Source organism: Miniopterus natalensis, chromosome 17 (genome assembly GCF_054644295.1).
Source record: "Miniopterus natalensis isolate mMinNat1 chromosome 17, mMinNat1.hap1, whole genome shotgun sequence".
In the NCBI taxonomy this organism is placed as follows: Eukaryota; Metazoa; Chordata; class Mammalia; order Chiroptera; family Miniopteridae; genus Miniopterus; species Miniopterus natalensis.
Window position 1 is genome coordinate 26,910,646 of NC_142097.1, and position 20,600 is coordinate 26,931,245.

Genomic DNA, 20,600 nt, shown 5'->3' on the forward strand with positions numbered 1-20,600 from the left:
CCGTTTGTAAGACCTGCTGCTTACCTTTGCAGCACAGTGGTTTGCAGTGAGTAGCGAGGACTGAAGGAACAGGCTTTAAACAGGCATCACCCTGACACTGACTGCTGAAATAAAATGTGTGTGGATTATGGATAAATCACAGAAAAAAGTAGGTCAGGACTTCAACGTGTTTTTTTTTGTTTTTTTTTTTTTAAATATATCTTTATTGATTTCAGAGAGAGGAAGGGGGAGAGAGAGAGAGAAACATCAATGATGAGAGTCATTGATTGGCTGCCTCCTGCATACCCTCTACTGGGGATTGAGCCTGAAACTGGGGCTTGAGCCCTGACCGGGAATCGAACCTTGATCTCCTGGATCCTGGGTTGATGCTCAATCACTGAGCACACAAGCCAAGCTGGATCTCAACATTTTAATATAACTGGAGAAAACCTGATTGCAAAACACTGAAATGGAACTATATAGAACAAACACCATCAAGTAATGCAGTCCTATTGCAGAGTCCAGGCTTCCAGGATTTGATGTTCTGGTCGTGTGACAGAGAGTAGAGATGGCTAACCATCGGTGAACTGCTTTTGAATGAAACAGAGCAAATAGCTGGATTGTCCAGATGTTTTCAAGACCCCTCAGGACAAGTCTAATTATTAGATAAGTGGCATTTTGGTGGCTGAAGGCATATAAGAGATCTGTCAGGATGGGTGGGAATTTGGCTCATAATTTAAGGGACAATTGTGAAGAAAATCTCTTAGAAGGCAGGACAAGTGGAGGAGCTCTCTTCATTTTCTGTTTTCCTCTCTACCATGTTCTGTGGATTCTAGTCAATCCTCTCAACATTTCCTTAAGAAAAGAGGGTTAAGGAAAACTTCTATTTTTATTCATTTTGAGTTAGTTTCAGTTAAAAAAAAACAAAACATTAGTCCTTTATCCAGATGTTTTGACCACTTGACATGAAAAATGGTAAGTCTGAGCAAAATTTGATTGGATAGTTTAGTTGATTGGATATAGGCAGAATCTTTGAGAAATCAGATAATTCAGAAATTCAAAAAATGATGTGTAAAAGTTCGTGAGGTCTGCTGAGTTCTTTGGCAACAGGAGCAGGGAAGACTCATTCAGAATTCTTGAGGAATCATTCAGAATTCTTGAGGCTCAAGATGGGAGGAAGTTGTATTAGGTCAGAGTCTCATAACCTACCTAGGTCCCTCACTCAGTCCTCTACAGGAGGGTGGAAGAAACGTCTCCCAGGAGAATTCAGTGTTTAAAAACAAAAGCTTTGGAGTCAGGCAGTGACTGGGAAACTGGAAAAGTCACTTAACTTCCTTTAGCCTCAATTTCTGTTCTGTAAACTGTCACTACTACACATTAGCTATTATTTGTTTTAGATATGGACCTCTCTGCTTCCTGTTTTTGGACTATGTGTTGCAGCTTGGGGCAAATATCTAAGGAGTAGGTTAGGCTGTTGAAGTGTATGTATGTGCATTTCGCATGCATTTTGTATGGGACAGTGATGGATAGGCATAGTGAAGGGGGTTTGTGTGTAGGTTGCTTTGGTAACTAACTGTATAGTACATCTCTTACCCATCCTCAGAGCTGGGAGACATGCGGCAAGCATGGTGGGAATGCTACTGATTGTTCCTTAGGGAAATGGTCCGTATATTGTATTGTTGATGCCCTGAACCCGGGCCAGGTTCCTACCTGAAACTTTGCATTTTGGGGTTACTGTCAAAGGTGCATGTAAGATAGTGACATTAGTGAGAGGAGAACCATCCTAATTCTGCAGATGAGGTAGGGGTAAAAATTCAGGATGAAGGGGGTCTTGAGGGAAGAAGAAATGAGAGCATTTTCCCCACTTGGTGAGAGAGAGGCGTGTTTCTTAATGTTCTGCTCTTGGTAAGCTAACAGAATAGGCATTCAGGAGTTGGGGATCCCTGGGTGCCCAGGAAGTGACTGCATACATTGTTCCCTGTGCCCTTGTGGGGAGCTGGGGGTAAAGCCACACTATCCTCACGTTCTTCCCCTGGTCCCCTGGACTGGAAACAGCCCCCAAGGATGTGCTCAGGACTCACCTTCATGTCCACTTCCTCTCTTCAGCCCTCCCTGCTCAAAGGGTGCACGCACACATATGCACATAGCCACAACCCCTCTCTCAACATCTCAGTCCTGGAACGGAGGATTGGACCTTCTCTGGGTGGGGTGGGGAGGGGAAGGGCTCTAATCGGATGTGAGTTTTGGCCATTTAACAGGCTTGTGACTTTAATCAGTCACTATAAAGGGTTTTACAATTAGTTCATGCGGAATGATTCGTGTTTTTCTGGAGTGGCATTTGGGATTGCTTGGGGCTCGTCAACTTTCCATTAGGTACTCTGAGGAGGGGAAAATGAAGGGAGAGGGGAAAATGAAGGGAGACAGGAACTCAAGTGGGGGATGTTGGGTGGAGCAGACTTGTTGAGGATGTCTATTCAGAGTTAAATATTTATTCTACTTCCTCCTCCAGGTCTGTAAGTTGCTTGGGAGGAGAAGTCCAACTGTAATAGGGAGCGGTTGCTTTGGCGGGATTTGGAGACAGACCCTTAAATTAGAGGGCAGAGATGAGCCTCCACAGACATGCTCTTGGTGGCTGCGGCTAGTCAGTGTGTTCTCAGGAAGGACTAGACATAATAGGATGGTGGCTGTGGAGGCGGCAGGGTTCAGAATATTTTCTTCGCTCCTGTTGAAGTGTCCACCCCAGCAACTTTTTTTTCATGTAAAAGAAGGGAAAATTTAGCCTACTGACGTAATTTTATCTAGAGGGTTTTCCTCCCTATGTTTATAACTATTTGGTTCAAAGCCGCCGCTGCTGGCTTTTTATAGGATAGAATAGGGTAGAGTGATACCTGTCCAGAAGCAGCAGGGGGTAGGCAGGAAGGGCAAGAAAATGAGCTTCACACACCTCATGTATCTCTGGGATGATCTCTTTCATTTCCCGATTCTTGCTCCTCAATGACCATCTATTTTTTTTTATTTGTCTTTATTGTTGAGAGTATTACAGATGACCCCTTTTTTCCTCCACTCACCCCTTCTACCCCTACCCCCCACCATCTTGAATGAGTAGTTTCCTTTCAACTTCTAACTGGAAGAGGAATGATGCCTGTCTAGGCCCATGCTCCTTTACTTTCTTCAAAACACCTCATGGTCAACAACTTTAGCCTGTGTGTGTGTGTGTGTGTGTGTGTGTGGGGGGGGGGGTGATGGTGCCGTTTTTTACAAAATAATATATTTACAACTAAATCTCATGTCAGAAAATATTTAGCAAGATGGTGTGGGCTTCTGTGATAGCCTGCACATTGTTGCAAAGATTGGTACCTTTAATCGCGTTTTCTTTCATGCATGCATTCATCCACTTATTTTTTATATTCAGAGTCTACTATTGCATGATATGCCCCTCTGCCAGAAACTAGAAATACGAGGAACAAGGGAAAGACCTTGGTCTTAGGGTGGAGGTAAAAGGAAATATGATTTAGCAAATAATTTTTCTCCAGGGGCTTTAAAATTTTTCACTTTATCCTTAGTATTTAAAAAATAACAATGTGGTAAAAAAAATAAAACTTACTGTCATAATCATTTTAAGTGTTCAATTCAGTGGTAGTAAGAACATTCACATTGCTGTGCAACCATCACCTCCATTCATCTCCAGAACCCTTCATCTCTAAGACTGCAACTCTGTACTCATTAAACAATACCTCCCATCTGCCCCTCCCCCAGCTACATTTTAACCATTGCCAGTTTTGTTCTTTCCCACACAGTCATCACCTCTTCATCCTATATAAAATGGGAGTCTTTGCCTAATCCCTCTTCTCCTCTTCTGTATTAAATATTAATTACTTTCTTGCTTTTTATTTAGCATTATTGGGTCTTTTTCAGGGTGGAGAAGGGAGACTCAGGGTGAGAGGGAGCTGCAGAAAAGCGGTAAAAGATAAAATCCTTGCCCTCCAGCAAGCACTTTCACTTTAGATCCAGGAAAAGCTGTGGGACAGGAGAGGCCAAGAGACTAGAGTAAAATGAGAGACGCACACTGCCTCAGGAACTAAAATAGAGGAGGGAGGCTTTGAGCTAAGCTGTGTTTTGGAGGATAGGCAGAAAAAATAGAGGCTTGGATTAAGGAGAGAGTGTTGTGAGCTGACAGGGCGGTATTTGTAGTAAGACAGTTCACCCAGAAGAGAGGGCTGGCATGCCAGTGGGGAGAGGCACTCAGGTAAGGAGGGCAGCTGTTTCTGTTTATTTCCCTTATTGAGCATCTTCTTTGCTCCTGAGCACTGTGCCAGGTGATGTGTGGGTCAAAAGATGAGTTTCTTCGACAAGTGTAGGGAGCAAGCATTGAGTGTCTGCTCAGAGCTAGTCACTGTTAGTTCGGTGAATCTTCATAAGGCATTATTATCTTCATTCTCTAAGAGGAGGAACTGACTGAAGCTCTGAGTGGTTAAAGTAATACCTATTAAGTAGTAGTGTTAGGATTTAAACCCAGGCCTTTCTACCTCCGCGGCTGAGCTCACTCTCTTACAGGGTGGGAACAGCTCTAATACTCAGAGCCTTTATCTTGAGCTTCTTTCGTGGGGAGAGCTAACGTTAGCAAATAAAAACACACCCAACATTAATTTCTCCATGCTCTGAATCTTACTCCCCAGATGTTTCATACTTGCTTTGCACTGTATTTCCTTCCCCCCGTTGTGATTTTCAGGCAATCTTGAGCGATTGAAGAAATCTGGATAATTTTTCCTTTGTCTGGGTCTCTAAGATGGGCAGTGGGAATATTTTGCTCTTGGAAGGAAATAACCCATGGAGAAGGACTTGAGTGAAGTTAGAAATCAGGTATCAATCTCAGCCTTTCCTCTCTCCAGATGTGCAAACTGTGGAATCTTGGGTATCTTTTCCTGGGTCGCATTTCCTCATCTCAGTTCTCCAGAAACCCCATAAAATAAGCTGGCTAAGTATTTTGCGTTGTATGAGCCTCCATCCTTTGGCACTTCTGTTAGGAACCTGGGCTGAAGCCTTTGGCTGATTTCCCCTCCCCCCTTCTTCCTTTTGTTTGGGTTCAACCCTGGGGAAAATGGGAGGTTGGGGGGGAAGGGTAGGGACTGAGAAGCTTCCCCTCCTCCTAGCTGGAAGGGACAAAGAGTTGACCTTTGTTACATTCCTACAGAATCATAATTCATAGTTCATACATGTTTTTATTTATTTTAATAGTTCATACATGTTTTTGAGGAGCAAGAACCCATTTACCTCTTTTCTTGACAAGCAGGATTCGGCTTCATGGTGTAGTGACACTTGCTGGCTAGTGTCACTTTGGGCTAGTCACTTAACCCCTCCAAGCCTGTTATTTTAACTGCAGAATGGGAATAAAAATATTCTCAATATTCTGTAGTTGTTTAGAGCAGTGATTTTCAACCTTTTTTTTTTTTTTTAATCTCATGGCACACGTAAACCAATTACTAAAATTCTGCGGCACACCAAAAATATATCTTTTGCCCATCTGACCAAAAAATAGGTATAATTTTGATTCATTCACACTGGATGGCTATTGTTGTGTTGGACATTGTCATTGTTTTATTTGACAATCTAAGGGAAGAGAGGTCAGTGCCCCAGACTAGTCAGGTATTGCATGTTCTAAAAATTCTTGTGGCTCACCAGTGTGCCTCCAGGCACGTGGGTTGAAAATCGTTAGTTTAGAGGCTCAAATCAACCTCTTGTGGTTGTTCTAGGTTCATAGGAGAATGTGGTGTAAGGAAGTACTTTGTAAACTCTAAAGTACTTTGAAAATGGGAGTTATTAATAAGATTATCACTAATTGATGATACCCCAAAAGGGCAAAGAATGATTCCCACCCTCAGACAGATGCCCCACTCTTCGTGGGGGTGGTTTGCTGTAGAGGCTCCCAGAACGCTCTGGGAGAAGGGTCTTTTCTCTCTGGGCCCGGATGGCCCCTGGGTTCCTTGCCCCCAGCCCAGCCCACTCCCAGCCTCTGTTCCTGCCGTCTCAGTGGGAGGCCTCCCGGCCCTCCTGCCTCCTCCCGCAGCCCAGCCGAGGTCTCTAAGGAATGCCGCCTCCCGGGCCATTTTCTCCCCTCCAAGCTTCTGCGGCCCCACTTCCAGCCCCCTACCCCCAACCGGTTCCCACTTAAATGCTTGCAGGCCTGTTTGCAGCGGGAAGCCCCCTCCCCCACAGGACCACCTCAGTCACAGCCCTGACCACAGGGAGGTCGGGTCTGGATTTACTAAAGGACCCCGGAGGGGGAGCCTGCCCCTCGCTGGCTGCCTGGCTCGCTGATGGGGTCGGGTTTCCGCTGGTGGCTCTGGAGAGAGAGACAAAGGGCAAAGTCCTGGTCCCCACCCCCACCCTGCAGCCCCCGGCGCGTGTCCCCTCCCCCTCCAGGCCCTGTGCGGGTAGCCGAGGGCCCCCTGGGCCGGGCTGGACCTGCTCAGAGAGAGTCGGGGTACCGAGGGGATTCTGGTGGCAGAACATTCTAGACTGGTGGGGCCCCGCAGCAGAGGGGGTCCCGGGGCATCCTCAGTCCCCCTCCCTGAGCTCCGCCAACTGGGCCCACCCAGCGGCTGGGGTGGGAGGGTGAGCGCTCAGCTTTCCCGGGTTAGGTGAGAGAGGGGCTGGGGGAAGGGGCCGCCCACGTGGGCACAGGCCGGCCGACGCCAGCCCGGCCGCTCAGCTGCTCAGACCTTCTCAATTGCCCGTTCATCAGGGCTCCCCTCCTCCCCCCAGCTGCCGCCGCCCTCCCCCACCCCCAGCTGCTGCCGCCCTTCCCAGGCACCTCTCTTTCTCCTCAGTTGCCCTGCCTGCTCCCCCTTTCCACAGTGAAAGCTGTGCTCAAGGCTCTTGGTCCCATTGGCTGTTCGGGACCTTGCCTCCTGCTCCTGGCCAAGGATGCCCGAGAACCACCTTGGAAGACGCTGTTAGTGGTCCCGGACAAGATCCCCAGACGGGGGAGAGAAAGACCTCTACAGAGAGGGCATTAGGCTCCCGCCCCAAGCCAAGGCAGAGCTGGGCTGGGCATCCCTGTCCGGGAGAGTTGTTCTGATGAAGAACTACCTCACCCAGAAGAAACTAACACCAGCTTCCTGAAGCTTCTGACCACCAACAGGCCTTTGGCAGCTGAAGTGGAGATGATGACTCTCGAGGTTGTTAACCTCATGGTGGAGGGACATAACCAGAGCTCCTTTCCACTAATAGAATACATTATTATTTTTAAATGTAGAATGGATAGTCTCATCCTTTCCCAGGGAACACTGGATTCCAAGAACGGCTGTAAATCCCAGTCTTTTTCTCAGTGCAGAACTGCGAATTGCAGAAGACTGATTTCTCTTGAGGCTGGTCTAGGTGGTTTTTTCCTTGCTTCTGAGAGTTTCATCTCAATATGCTTGTCTCGAGCTGGGCTCTCCAAGCTTGCCATTGCCTCCTAGGAGACACTCGACCTTTCTCCATTTCCCAGGCGTGCCCCATGCTGCTTTCCATCGAATGCCAGCTCCATCCTTGGCCAGGTCTCTGGGCCTCAGAGCGTCAGACCTTTTGGTTCTTAAGCTTTCTGGAGAGATGCCGACATTTCCACAAAGCAGGGGTGAGAGCTAAACCAACAAGTCCTGTGAGGCTGGGGCAGGAAATGGTCTTTGTAGCCCCTCTTCACCTTTCCCTCAGCCAGAGCCTGTTAACCCCCCTGACCCCCAGGGAAGATCCCAGAAACACTGCCTGCCTGAGAAGGATGGTGAGCAGAGGCAACTGCTGGTAACCCAACAGTGAATCCCTTCCCCACACCATCGCTTGCCTCAACCAGGAAGGCTGCGCTGCTCACACTTGGTCATCTCTTTTGCATTTGTCCCCACTCCCCCCACTGCTCACACTCGGTCATCTCTTTTCCATTTGTCCCCACCCCCCACGTTCACTTTCCCCACGGTAGCACTCACAGGGCCGGCTCACGCTCAGGTGAGAGAGTAGGATTCTAGGCAGGGAGAGAACACTGGAGGGGAGGGAGTGACATTTGGCCCAGGCAGACTTGGAATTTGTCTGGAAAGAGCTCCACTGACTCAGAGCTTCTGTTTTGGCTTCCTCTGGCGCTGCCCAGATGGGCAAGAAAAAAATACGGGTTCTCGTCAAACCATGTATTTCCGAGATGAGAGAATTCAGCAAAGTCTCCGTCCTTGAGGTTTGCTTGCTCTCTTAGCACCAGGCAGCACCTTCCCACTGTGTGTCACACCGTTGCTTCCTTGCCTGGCCCAAAGCTAGACGAAATTTTGCGAGATCGAATTTTTACCCTTTTACCCTGCTAACAAATCTGACAGTCATCCAGCCGTATTATAGTGTAGTTAGATCTTGTGCAAGTTAAATCCTGTGCCCAAATTAGAGCCGCATGCAGTGAACGCCAGTTGGCACGCACTTAGCCATACAGAATATGGGCATTTTTCCTGCTGCTGACATCGGGGCTGTACAGACACTGCTGTGTTAACACTTCTTGTGAGAAAGCAGCAAGGTTTGGTGAGATGAGCATGGACCACTAGTCTGGGAGGTGAGTTGAGTTCTAGTCCTTCCTCAAAGTTGCCAAGCCTCTTCCCTTTTTTTGAGCCTGTTTCTCCATCTATAAAATGAGTGTTTAGGACCCTTTCAGGCTTGGGGCTTATAGCTCTCCTGCGTCATGGTATGAATCTGATTTCCTTCAACTGGAACCCAGTGCTGTGTGTGTGTCTGTGTCTTTGGTCATGTAGAAGCCCAGTGATATCTCCCCTTTCCTGACTCCAGGTAGACCAGGAGCATATTAAACATGGTACAAGATGCACTAGCCAGGTAGCTCCGTTGGTTAGAGTATTTTCCTGATAAGCCAAGGTTTCAGGTTTGATCTCAGGGCACAAACAAGAATCAACCAATGAATGCATAAATAAGTGGAACAACAAATCAGTGTTTTTCTCTCTCCCTCCCTCCTTCCCCTCTTTCTCTGTTAAAAAAAAAAAGAAAAAAGATAGAAGAGCCTTCCAAGCGAGAAGAAATAGGGTTCAGCCCAGAGTCGTCTTCCGTGGACTTGCTTTTCCTTCGTGCTGCTCCCCAACATTAGTGCAGGAGTTGGCGTGCACATGGGACAGTGCATGTGTGCCACATTTCAAAGAACATGTTCACGGGACCACAGATACATTCTATTAGTGTCTCTGTCTTCACATCCCCTCCTGGGCTCTGGCATTCGCCTTGGTGGTGGCATGTGCTCTGCCTGCTTCCTCACCTTCCAGTAGGTCAGTGTTTTCCTTTCCAGCCCTTACCCTGCCCATCAACCCACCCAGTGACCTGCCTGCCTGCCAGCCCGCCTGTCCTACTGCCTGCCTGCCTGTCTGGCTGCCCTGCCTCTGGATCAGCCTGGCACAGAGCCCTGGGCATCAGGCCAGCTCCTCCTCCCCTCCCCAGCCCCGCCTCCTTTCTCAGCTATTGCCATGCCTGGAGCGTGCCAGGTCCGCCCCCTTCAGAAGCTTTCCTGGACAATTATTTTTTTTCTCCACCTTGTTACACTATAGGGAGGAGGCAGGATGGGGAGGAAGGACTAGATCAGTGGTGATCTTACGGAAAAGGCAGAGGTTGGCACCTTTAGAACATCTTTTATGTGTGATTTCCAGCTGGGAGAAACAACTGGGAAGGGAGCCAGCTTTGGGAGGGTGCCTCTACTCGCGTCAGCCGCATGGGACTCTCTTGTTGAGGAGTCAGTGGGGATCACCCACTTCTGAAGGGATCCAATGGACTGCCCACCTCCACACCTCAGTTAACTTTTGTCCGTTCCCTTCTCCCATCCCAAACCAAAGTGGGGTCCCCTGCTGGACTGTAAACTCCGTGAGAGCAGGAGGCACGCCTGTCTTCATCACTCTAAGCTCTGCACTGATGCACAATGCCCAGCACCATCTAAGAGAAATGCAGTGGGGGACATGTGTAAGTGTAAATTTTCTAATAGCCACATTCAGAAAGAAAAAAGTGAAATTAATGTAAAAGATTAATTCATAGATTAATTTTAAAATTAAAAGATTTGTTCAACGTGGAATCAATATAAACAATGAGAGATTTTACTTTTGGGGGGAGCACCAAGTCTTAGGAATTCAGTGTGTATGTTTTTACACTGAAATGCCATCTCAATTCATATGCTAAGTTTTCAAAGGAAACATTTGATCTCTATTCAGATTTCATAAACTTTAAAGATGAAAAGCCTAACTTATATAAACAGTTAAAATTAAATAAAATTAAATAAATTAAAATTCATTTCCTTAGTTGCAGTAGCCATATTTCAAGTGCTCAGTAGCCACACATGACTAGTTGCTAACTAGTGTGGACAGCACAGGCCTCGTGCATAGTAGGTGCCAAGAAAATATGTGAATGAATGACTCCAGCCACTGGACTCCAGAATCCTTGAGAAAGGTCATGGTGTGGAGCTTTTTGACCGATGACTAGAATTAAGTGAGCATAGTATATGTCTCTGTAGGTTTGAAACATCTCACTCAGTTGCTCAACTCATTTCTAATATCCAAGCAATAACCTCCAACCCCATCCCCAGTCAAGTTTTGTTTTCTGATTGCCTTTGGCTAGTTTCTTCTCAACAGGCCTGCAGGTTTGAGCGAAGACTTGGACATCATTGGGGATGAAGCAAAATGTGTAGATCTGTGGGAGGGTGGTCTTAACTTCATTGCGATGGATTCCAAAGTCTTCATTAACCCCTGAGATTTGGAAATTGTGTGCAAAATGTTTGCATTTTTCTGATGGAGAGATCACGTTTTCTAATGGGAACCAAGTCTCAAAAGAAAGGTTAGAACCACTTACTTAGACGATCAGGGCACAGAACATCCCTCTAATTAAGAATGTGGGTGGACAGGGATCAGGGAGATGCAAGACCCTGTAAAACTGACTGTTCCTTATCCTTGTTTCCCAGATGTTAGAAACAGGTCCAGAGAGTTGAAGGCTTGACTTGCCCAAGGCCTCACAGCCTGCAAGGCAAAGAGAATCACAGCCTGGGGGAGGTGAGGAGGTGGAGGAGCTAATTTGGAGATCCCAGCTTAATCCTAGCTCTCGGTGGAGATGAAAGTCCAGGTTTGACTCACAATAGGGGCCTCTGGGGATTGGGGCCTCAAGCTAAATAAGATTCCCCAAACTTCCTACTTCTGCCTCCTTCCGGTCTACCTTCTACGGGCTTGCCCCACCCAGGCTTGAAGGAACTTCTCCCTCTAGGGAGGGGTGAGGCCATTTTCAGGATTGAAGTTGGCACCTTCTCATCTGGGATTGGGGGTGGAAAGGGGAAGGAGCAGGTTTGCGGAGGATCGGAAAAAGAACAGTCCCTGGGGCAGTTTTCAGCCCTCCCCACCTCCCAAGCCTGTCACTGTTCCAGTGTTCATTGTAGGGGAGGTCCCATCTGTGCTTCTGCTCCTCCTTCTACTGGACCCCAGGCCCATATTTCTTCCTGCCCCCAGCAAGCGCCTAACCAGGGCCTGGATTCTTGCTAATAAAACACCAATAAGAAAATCTTATTAGCTTAGACTCAGTAAGTTTGGAAACTTTAATGACTTCAAAACCAAGTGAGCTAGAATAACCTTTTTTAAAAAAAACCCTTTATTATGAAAAAAAGTGAAGAGGATAATGTAATAAATCCCATGTGCCCATCATCTAGCTTTAAAATTTTATGTCTAATCTGTTTTCATCTGTTCCATTCCCGATTATTTTGAAGCAAACCCTAGACATGCCATTTAATCTGCAACTATTTCAGTATTTATTTCTAAAATGTAAGAACTTTAAAAATCTCTGTGTGTGTTTTTTCTTTACCTTTTTAAAAAATTGATTTTTAGAGAGAGGAAGGTGGAGGGGGAGAGAGATGTGAGAGAAAAGCATCAATCATCTGCCTCGTGCGTGCACCCCAACCAAGGATTGAATCCAAAACTTGACCGGGTTCGAACCTGCTACCTTCTTGTGTATGGGATGATGCTCCAACCACCTGAGCCACACCAGCCAGGGCATCACTGTGATTTTAAAAAAATTAACAGTATTGTCAAATATCTAGTCAGTGTTCGATATGCCATAGATCTAACTGGAAATATGCTGGAGAATGGAGTTACTGGCTTAAGGAAGTACAGGTGGGATGTTCTGAGTAGTACTCATTTGGCAGGCTTACTGTTCACTATGTTGTGTGAGCTCTGAATATATTTTTTTAAACTTAACACTTTATTTTTTATTTACTTTCTTTTTTAATAGATCGTTATTGATTTCAGTGAGAGGAAGGGAGAGGGAGAGAGAGAGAAACATCAATAATGAGAGAGTCATTGATCCGCTGCCTCTTGCACGCCTCCGAATGGGGATCGAGCCCACAACCCCGGGCATGTGCCCTGACCGGGAATCGAACTGTGATCTCCTCTGTCCTAGGTCGATGCTCAACCACTTAGCCACGCCCAGCGGGGCAGCTCTGAATATTTAAAATTTCTCCTCAAGCCTAACACAACTATATTTTGTCAAAAGCCTTTTCTGTCCTTTGCCATCAGAAAGGCAGCAGAGGGAACAGCACAAAGAGCCTGGAAAGAGACAGGCTTTGGGTTCAAATCCTGACTCTGGCTCTGCGTGACTTGGCAAAGATACTCAGCCTCCCAGTCTCAGGACCCTGGTCTGTAAAATGGAGCCGTGAATATGGGTAATGACGGGCTTATACAAAAGGTGCTGAATCTCAGAGTCTAGCATCTGGTAAGCACTCCTCAAAGGTTAGGCTCTTCCAAACTGACAAGTTTTTCTTCCCGTTCATTCTGTCAGTGACATTTTTCTGAAAAGGTGAAAAAGACGAGAGCTTCCTGTCCATGAAGAACTGCCAACCATACTTCCGGGAGCCCAGCTCCTGCAGTTCCTGAATCTCTTCTTAACTCCTTAGGCTATGCGTGGATGTTCACCTCTGATCTCTTCGGGAATCTGCCCTGGGCTTGAGAAGAATGGTTCCCTTGGTCCCTTGTGGTTGCTCTGTATCTGGGGAGCAGCCCCAGGGCCTGGTAACTGCCCTGCAGGTCAGGGCAGGCAAAGAGGTCAGAAGAAGATACAGGGTGTGTTGGCACCCAGGGCAATAATTACGCTGGTGCATCTTGTTTGCTTTGCCTGGGGCTAGTGGCTTCATTCTTTCACTCAACAGGTTTATCAGCTCAGGGGTAGGTGGGAGGTGGCTTCCAAACTCTAGTTCTCTTGCCTTTTCTGAACAATGGATGCTGGGGTTCAGGCTGGGCTCAGTATAGGATAGCCCTACTTGATACCTGTAGAGCAGAGGCACTGCTCAACTCCAGTGGAAGCTGATTCACTGGGCTGCTGGAGCAGGTCCCTTTAGTTGTCACAGGGAGGTGGGGGATTGGCGGTGGGACTCTAGGCTGTGTTATTTCCCACTATTTCCCCACCAGTGCAGAAGACTTAACTATTTTACTATCACTCTGAACTGCTCATTGTCAGCCCTGCCTTCCTCTGGACACCCGCAGGCTCCTGAGGCCTGGGACAGGGACTGAGCCCATGGCATGGTAGGCATCCGGCTGTAAGTCCTCAAAAGGCCCTATCGGATCAGTTTTCCATAGGTGGAGACTAAGGCACTAAGCAAAGACCTAAGAGGTCAGGGCTCTCTTAGCTTCCACCTGGATCCCCCCAACCCTCAGCCTACTGCCCTTGCCCAGTCGCAGCTGTAAGTGTTTGCAAGTTGAATGAGTAACCCAGGGGCCAGGGGAAGAGTATAGTTCCCATACAGTTCCCTTCCTTGACCTATGTGGTTTGGGTCGAAAAGAAACCAAGTAGCATCATACTTCATAGAAGCCAGGCGGAGGACTTAAAAGACAAAGGTTCTTCCTGTCTTCTGTTGTTTTTTCAGGGTTGGGGGCTTTGCTGAACGGTTTAGAGGCCTGAAGGGGCCTGGAGTGGTCTCCCAGGACTGGGTGTGTGCCCTGAGGGGTGGCAGAGGGAGGGCTACAGGATGTCTTTTCTTTCATTGGTTAGATGGCCCTGCTCTCCTCCCCCTCCTGGAACATTCCACACATTCCAGACTGCCATTGCTTTCAGGATATGGATTAACATCCCAAGCAGATATTTGGTTTCACCACCCCCTCCCTTCCCCACCCTAAAAAGAAAGCCCCTAAAACTAGGAGTTCGAAGTAGGAGGCGGGTATTTTTGACCTTTGACCTGAGATACCACTAAGGGGACCTCTTGAAAGAGGGCTATTCAGCCTGAACTACTTTTGCACTGGGGTTGGTTTAGGCAGATGGCCCCCACCCCCCTGCGCTTCATCCAGAAGAGTTTCCTTGAGGGAGGTCCTGGGTTTGGGGGACGGAAGCTGGATCAGTGTTCTCAGCCTTCCAGTGGTGTAATGATTTATTCCTCAATTCTCCAGCGGTTTGACTGTCATTATAAGGGGTGCTGAGTTTTCTCTGTCCATTTGAGTGTTATAGGAAATCTCTGAGAAGGGCAGACGCCATGGCCTCCCTCTTGGCCAGTGAGTTATCGCAAGAAGGTGGCCTGGTGTGGGTCTGAGAACCTGGAACTGGACTTGCTTCCGATCATTATTCTTGTGTCCTGCTCTGGTCTGACCTCCTTAGATCAGATTCACAAACCGGCCAAAATAGAGAGCCATAGACATAGACTCTCTTCAACACTCACCCCCTTTTCTCCTGAGTGTTTTCATCCCCAGAAGAGATGTCCCTAAAATGTTTGACCGGTGACTTTCCACACGCAGAGCCTGCAGAACTAGAAGGGTCTTAAGAGACTTTTGTTTCCATTTTACTGCTGAAGACACTTGGAAGTCCCCTGGGGTGAAATAAGTGAGCTGGCCCAGGACAGAGCCAAGTTGGAAACATTTACAGTTAGAGCTCAGCATCCCTCCTCTTGGTCCTGTGTGTTTTGGCACTCCTCTCCTCCAGCTTGTCAGGAACTGACGGGATCCCCGTTGCTCAGGGACACTGAGGCCTGACGCTTAAGTGGCTTAGTCAGATGAACGCCCACCCAGTCTGGGGCAGTTTAAGGGCTAGAACGTTCTTGCTTCCTAGTCTAGTTTTTCCTAATAGCACTAGAATTTTATTGGACCGTGTCCCTGAACTAAGATTTTGTGATCAGGAATAGGCAAAGAACTGTAATGACAATTGACTGATACAGATAAGTCAGTTAAAATGTTTTAAGCCTGGGGATTAGGGCATCGATTTAGGTGGTAACCAATTTCCCTGAGAATCACCCTTGAACATGAAAGCCTTCCTCAGGGGAAATTACCTTTTTTAAGAGGTATTTGAAAGATGGGAAGGAGATAGTGTAGTTAACTGGGAGGAGGGAAGGAAGGTAGTGGTCAGAATGCTGGGTTAGGTGTGTGTTAATCACTTCCACCTTAGAATTCACAGGTACATCTGTTATTATACTTTATGTATTTACTCTAAGCCCTCTGCTAAGCTCTTTATAACATTGTCTAACATTACCTGCTATACCGCCCCTTGAATAGGTATCTGTTTTACGAAGGAGGAGACAAAGCCTCAAAGGAGTTAAATAATCTTTTCAAGGTCAGTGCTAGGAAATGGAGCCCAGGTTTAAATTCACACCTGCACAAAGCACTTAACTTTCGCATTATTATCTTGCTGTTGTTTGTTTGCATATATGTCTCCTCTAATAAACTGTGAACACCTTGAGGCCAGGCACTTCGCCTGTTTTGGTTTGGGATGTGTCCCCAGCATCTAGAACAAAAGTCCAGGAAGTAAGCACCAGTTAAATAGGTAATAGATTAAGAAATTTTTCCTCAAAATTCTCACCCGAGGATATTTTTTCCATTGATTTTCAGAGACAGTGGAGGGGGTGGGGGAGAAGAGAGAGAGAGAGAAAAAGAAACAGAAACAATGGTGTGAGGGAGACACATTGACTGGTTGCCTCCTGTACTTGCCTGGACTGGGGCTGAGGATTGATCCTGCCACTGAGATATGTGCCCTTGACCGGAATCGAACCCCGAACCCTTCAATCCGAGAGCCAGTGCTCTAACCACTGAGCCAAACCAGCTAGGGCAGATTAATAAGTAATGTCTCATGTGGTTTTGTGTTTCTTGTGCCTGGGTGGTAATAGATGGTTACTGAGTAAGTTTCTCTAGTGAGAAACCTGAGAGACAGATAAAGCAGATGCGATTTTTAGGGAATTATGTTACCCTGGTGGTTAGGGCATCTGATTTTGGTTTTCCTATCTGATGCACTGATAACAATTGTTATCTCTACACCATATCTGTTCCCAAAGTTTATCATTCTTAGACTCTGAGACTTTGATGTTGAGTAGGAGGTCAGGAGGATAGCCTGGCACAAGGATTAAGAACTGCTAGGTCACAGTCCCTAAAACATTCAGAGCTGTCACTAATCCTGTTTCCTTTAATTTCAGGAGTCGGAAAATTCAGATCCGAAATATCCCACCCCAGCTTCGATGGGAAGTAAGTGATTGGGGGAACTCTCAATGGTGTGGGGCAGTGGAGACTGGAATGTAAGTCTGGGTCAGCCTGAGCTGGCACAGAGGACTGAGAAGGTCCTCTGGTGGTGGTTCGGTTGGGGTTAGGCCAGGGTGCCGAGGGGAGGTTGGTTGGGTCTCATCCTTAACCTAAGACTACCAGTGTTAGTCCTTTGAACTTCTGTCCCTATAGTGAAGGAGGGGGGAAGGGTATTCCATGAGCCCCAAACTTAGTGATGGCAAAAGTTGATTTAGGGGCCCAGGCAGCCCATGTCTACTTCTAAAAAGGCCCTCAAATTCCTCATTGAGCTTAAGTACATTTCTGCAAAGAAAAGCCTCCAGCATTAGTACCCTGGAAAAGGCAAACTGAACAGGTAGTGATGCTCAATCCCCACCCAAAGCTCAGCCTGTGCCCCAGTGCTTTGGGGTGAGGGGTGTCCAGTGGCCCGCCTTGTGATATAGTTCCTGGGATGCACAGAACAGCCTTCCTCCGTTCTTCATGCTCCTAGGTCCTGGACAGCCTGCTTGCTCAGTATGGAACAGTAGAGAACTGTGAACAAGGTAAGAGTGGGCAGAGGTGGTGGGGTGGTGGTGGAGCGGTGGGTGGTGGAAGACTTTGGGGGATCTGCTCTCCCTCTTTTTCCATTAGCAAATCTACTTGGCATACCAAAAGAGGACAGACAGAATGTGGTATAGAGGGAGATACACTGGACTGAGGATCTGGATGTGTGGTCCCAGCTTTGGCTCTTCTGCTTCCCTTGTAACAGGTTTCTCCTCTGTTCAATGACAGACTTGAACAAAATCACTCATTCTCGCTCGACATAGAGTCCCCAGGCTCCTAGGGGTCAACCAAGGTAGAATTAAGATTTTAGAAATAGTTTAAGAGTGTAAATTGTGCATTTATCTTGGGTAAGTCTGCAGTTTTTACTTTAAAATCATCTTGATTCTTTGTTTTTGGCTGGAATAATCAACTGGTTGTCTCTCTTTTGTGTGTGAGAATCTCTGATTGTCAGCTACGTTTTTGGTTAATGAAAAGATAATTTTTAAAAAATGTCTTTATATTTATTTATTTATTATTTTTAATATATCTGTATTGATTTCAGAGAGAGGAAGGGAGAGGGAGAGAAAGAGATAGAAACATCAATGATGAGAGAGTCATTGATTCGCTGCTTCCTGCACGTTCCCTACTGGGGATCGAGCCCGCAACTCAGGCATGTGCCCTGACCGGGAATTGAACTGCGATCTCCTGGATCATAGGTCAGTGCTCAACCACTGAACCACACTGGCCGGGCGGCATTTTTTTAAATTTATTTTAAATATGTTTTTATTGATTTTAGAGAGAGAGGAAACAGCGATCGGCTGCCTCCCGCACGCCCCCTACTGGGGACCAAGCCCGAAGACCGGGAATCCAACCAGCCAACTTTTGGTGCTTGGGATCACGCTCAAACAACTGAGCCACATGGGCCAGGGTGGATTTATTACTTTAGTACACATCGGTGGGCAGGCAAAATCTTTCAGGGGTAACCCTACAGAAGGAAAAATAATTATTTTCATAGGAAATAAAATAAAATGGAGTGATTTAGGTTAGATATAAGGTAGAGAGCTTGGTCATTAGCTAGACAAGATACATTTTGATGTATCTTTGAGAAATCTAAATAATCACCTAGTTAAGACTTGAATATTATCTCCAAATTCTTTATGGAAAGGGCAAGCTATAAATCATAAACGACTGAAGTATTTGCCTGCCCAAAGGTAAAGTGCTGAATCAATCAAGCAGGTTCTCTCCTGCTCTAATCCTACAGCTTGCCTTTTATCATCATAAATGCCAGGACACAACTGGACGCACTAATAACCATTGCCCAGTACTGTTCACAGCTTAGACTGATGACTAAGTGACTGCTGAACAAACAGTAAGATTGGGCAGTGGCTTAGGAACATATGCTGAGCCTCAGTGGAAGGCCTAGCAGGATTCACCACTAGTTTAAGTCTATCCAGGGCTCACCAGAGAGCTATAACACCTGCTAGCTGGAGAGAACAGAATGGGAAACTTTTCAAGTTGTTGGACAAGAGAGAGCTTTCAAGTCTGTTCAAATGCCGCTTTTTAAGCAAAGTTCTTTAGAATATTTAAAAATTTTTTTTTATATTTGTAAACATTTATTCTCTTCAACTGAAAAAGGCTTGCATTAGCACACATTGTACAGCCTTTAAAATTATACAGAATTGAAAAAAGATTCCTTGTAATAAGTGCAATGAGTCTTTGATGTCCAGAGAATATTCTTTAGAATTGATTTATTTTTGTCTCCCCCTACTAGAACATAAGCTCCATGAAGTCAGTAGTTTCATTCACTACTGTATGTCCATTTAACTATTAGAAGATTATTCTTGTAGACTCTTCGTCCCCACCCAGGTGGGAGAGCTCTACTGATGAAGGCCAGAAGGGTTGAGAGTGGGCTTCTTGAGGCTTTGTGGCCAAGGGCCTTTCCTCAGTGTTTCGGGGGCAGACGCTTTATTTTTGTCCGTGTCCTCCACTCCAGGGTTGGGAAGGCCCAGGGGACCCAAAAATCACAGGACAGTGATGCATATGACAAAAGGTTAATTTTATTAATTTAAAATGAGAAGTATGCACCCAGACTGCCTGAAATTCTAATGTCCGACCCATTCCCCTCCTTGTAGGAAAGAATGTGTATGGTAATCAAATGAAAATCAAAGGGCTGCTTATGAAGAGTTTAGGATTCACGGCTGGTGCCATGAGTTTATGATGTGTACTGAATGTGTGCATTTCCATGGTCAAGATGTTTGGAATAGTTGGGAAATCCTTTCCCCTGGAAAAGATGCAGACATTCATTTCCCCCACCCTAGACTCCACAGCAGCCACTTCTGTCAACCCACTGGCTAGGTCATAAATACACATATGTTTGATTAATGTATTCTTAAGGATACTTAAGCCTCTAAAATGGTTTGGGTGTTTCCCACATCTCTTCAGCCATAATCCTTACAGACCATTTCTTGGGGTGTTTACTTGTATGAATTGCTAGTCTCAGTGTGTGTTGATTTTTAACTAGTTTAACTTTCCAAGGGTAAATGTATCTTTCAGGCTGTTGTGGGGGCGTCTGACCTGCTGCCTAACTGCTAATAAATATGTTGACTACATCCTTTTGTTTGGGGGCTGGGAAGGGAAATAAAAAAAAGACATAGAGAGGAAAATGCAAGAAGGTGAATTTAAAATTTCTAGGAGTTCTGGTAAAGGGCCTGAAGGGGAACTGTTTTGCCTTGTCATTCAAGTATCTCATAAGCTCCCAGTGGTCTGCTAGATGCCTTTACCTCACAGTATGTAAGGCTGAGCTTTTAACACGGGATTCATTGGTGGCACCTCCAGATTTCACCACCCTAACCCTGGCCTCTGTTTTGCTCCCCCAGTGAACACGGAGAGTGAGACTGCTGTGGTGAACGTCACCTATTCCAACCGTGAACAGACCAGGCAGTGAGTGGGCCGCAAAGTGGGGCTGGAAGGGTCCTTGTGGGATGTTGGTGGGTTGTTTACCTTTGAATACCAAAGGCCGGGGAACTCTTCAGGATGGATAGCAAATAGTTAGAAAGGGAGGGACCCAAAGAACTCGCAGGGAAGGTGGGAAGCAGGGAAGGTGGGAAATCGGAGTGATCCTTAGTTGCCTGAAAACCTCAGGGCTTTGCTGTGTCGATGGCGCCATCTACTGATAGTGAGGAGTAACTGCTATTTTATTTTTATTTTTTGAGATTGTTAACTTCAGGATGTGGTGGGGCAGACATTTTATTGCAGTGATCTCCAGGAGCCCAGTTTATGCTTGCTAGGGTCCTTTCAGTCCTCTTACACCTACACTCCCAGCTCCTAATCCCTCTGGTTGAGCACAGAACACTTCTCACCCACTGGTGCCGACACGCTACGTGTTACCCCTTACCTGTTTATATCTGCGTGGACCCCGTACAGGCCTTTTGCTGTTGGTGGCTTGCTTGCTGCTTTGTCATGCAGCCTGTCTCCTTTCTGTTCCCGCTCATTTAGCCTACACGGTAAAATCCCTCTGCTTCCTCAACTCTCATTTTATTCTAGAGGTCTCCTGGGCTCGGGGTTTTCTGGAGGCTCCTACTGCCCCTTGTGGCCAATCTTTGGTTTTTTAGCCTGGCTTGA

At 46.5% G+C, this 20,600-nt stretch overlaps 1 protein-coding gene across 2 annotated transcripts in view; it reads left to right on the forward strand.

The window, feature by feature from the left end:
- The window catches only part of IGF2BP1 (insulin like growth factor 2 mRNA binding protein 1), a 42,988-nt gene that overhangs the window by 7,690 nt on the left and 14,698 nt on the right, over positions 1–20,600 (forward strand). For both annotated transcript variants that reach the window (XM_087826174.1, XM_016215603.2), the window contains 3 exons: positions 16,376–16,424; positions 16,948–16,999; positions 19,856–19,919. In XM_087826174.1, coding sequence (XP_087682300.1) covers positions 16,376–16,424; positions 16,948–16,999; positions 19,856–19,919 — 165 coding nt within the window. The remainder of the gene's footprint in view (positions 1–16,375; positions 16,425–16,947; positions 17,000–19,855; positions 19,920–20,600) is intronic.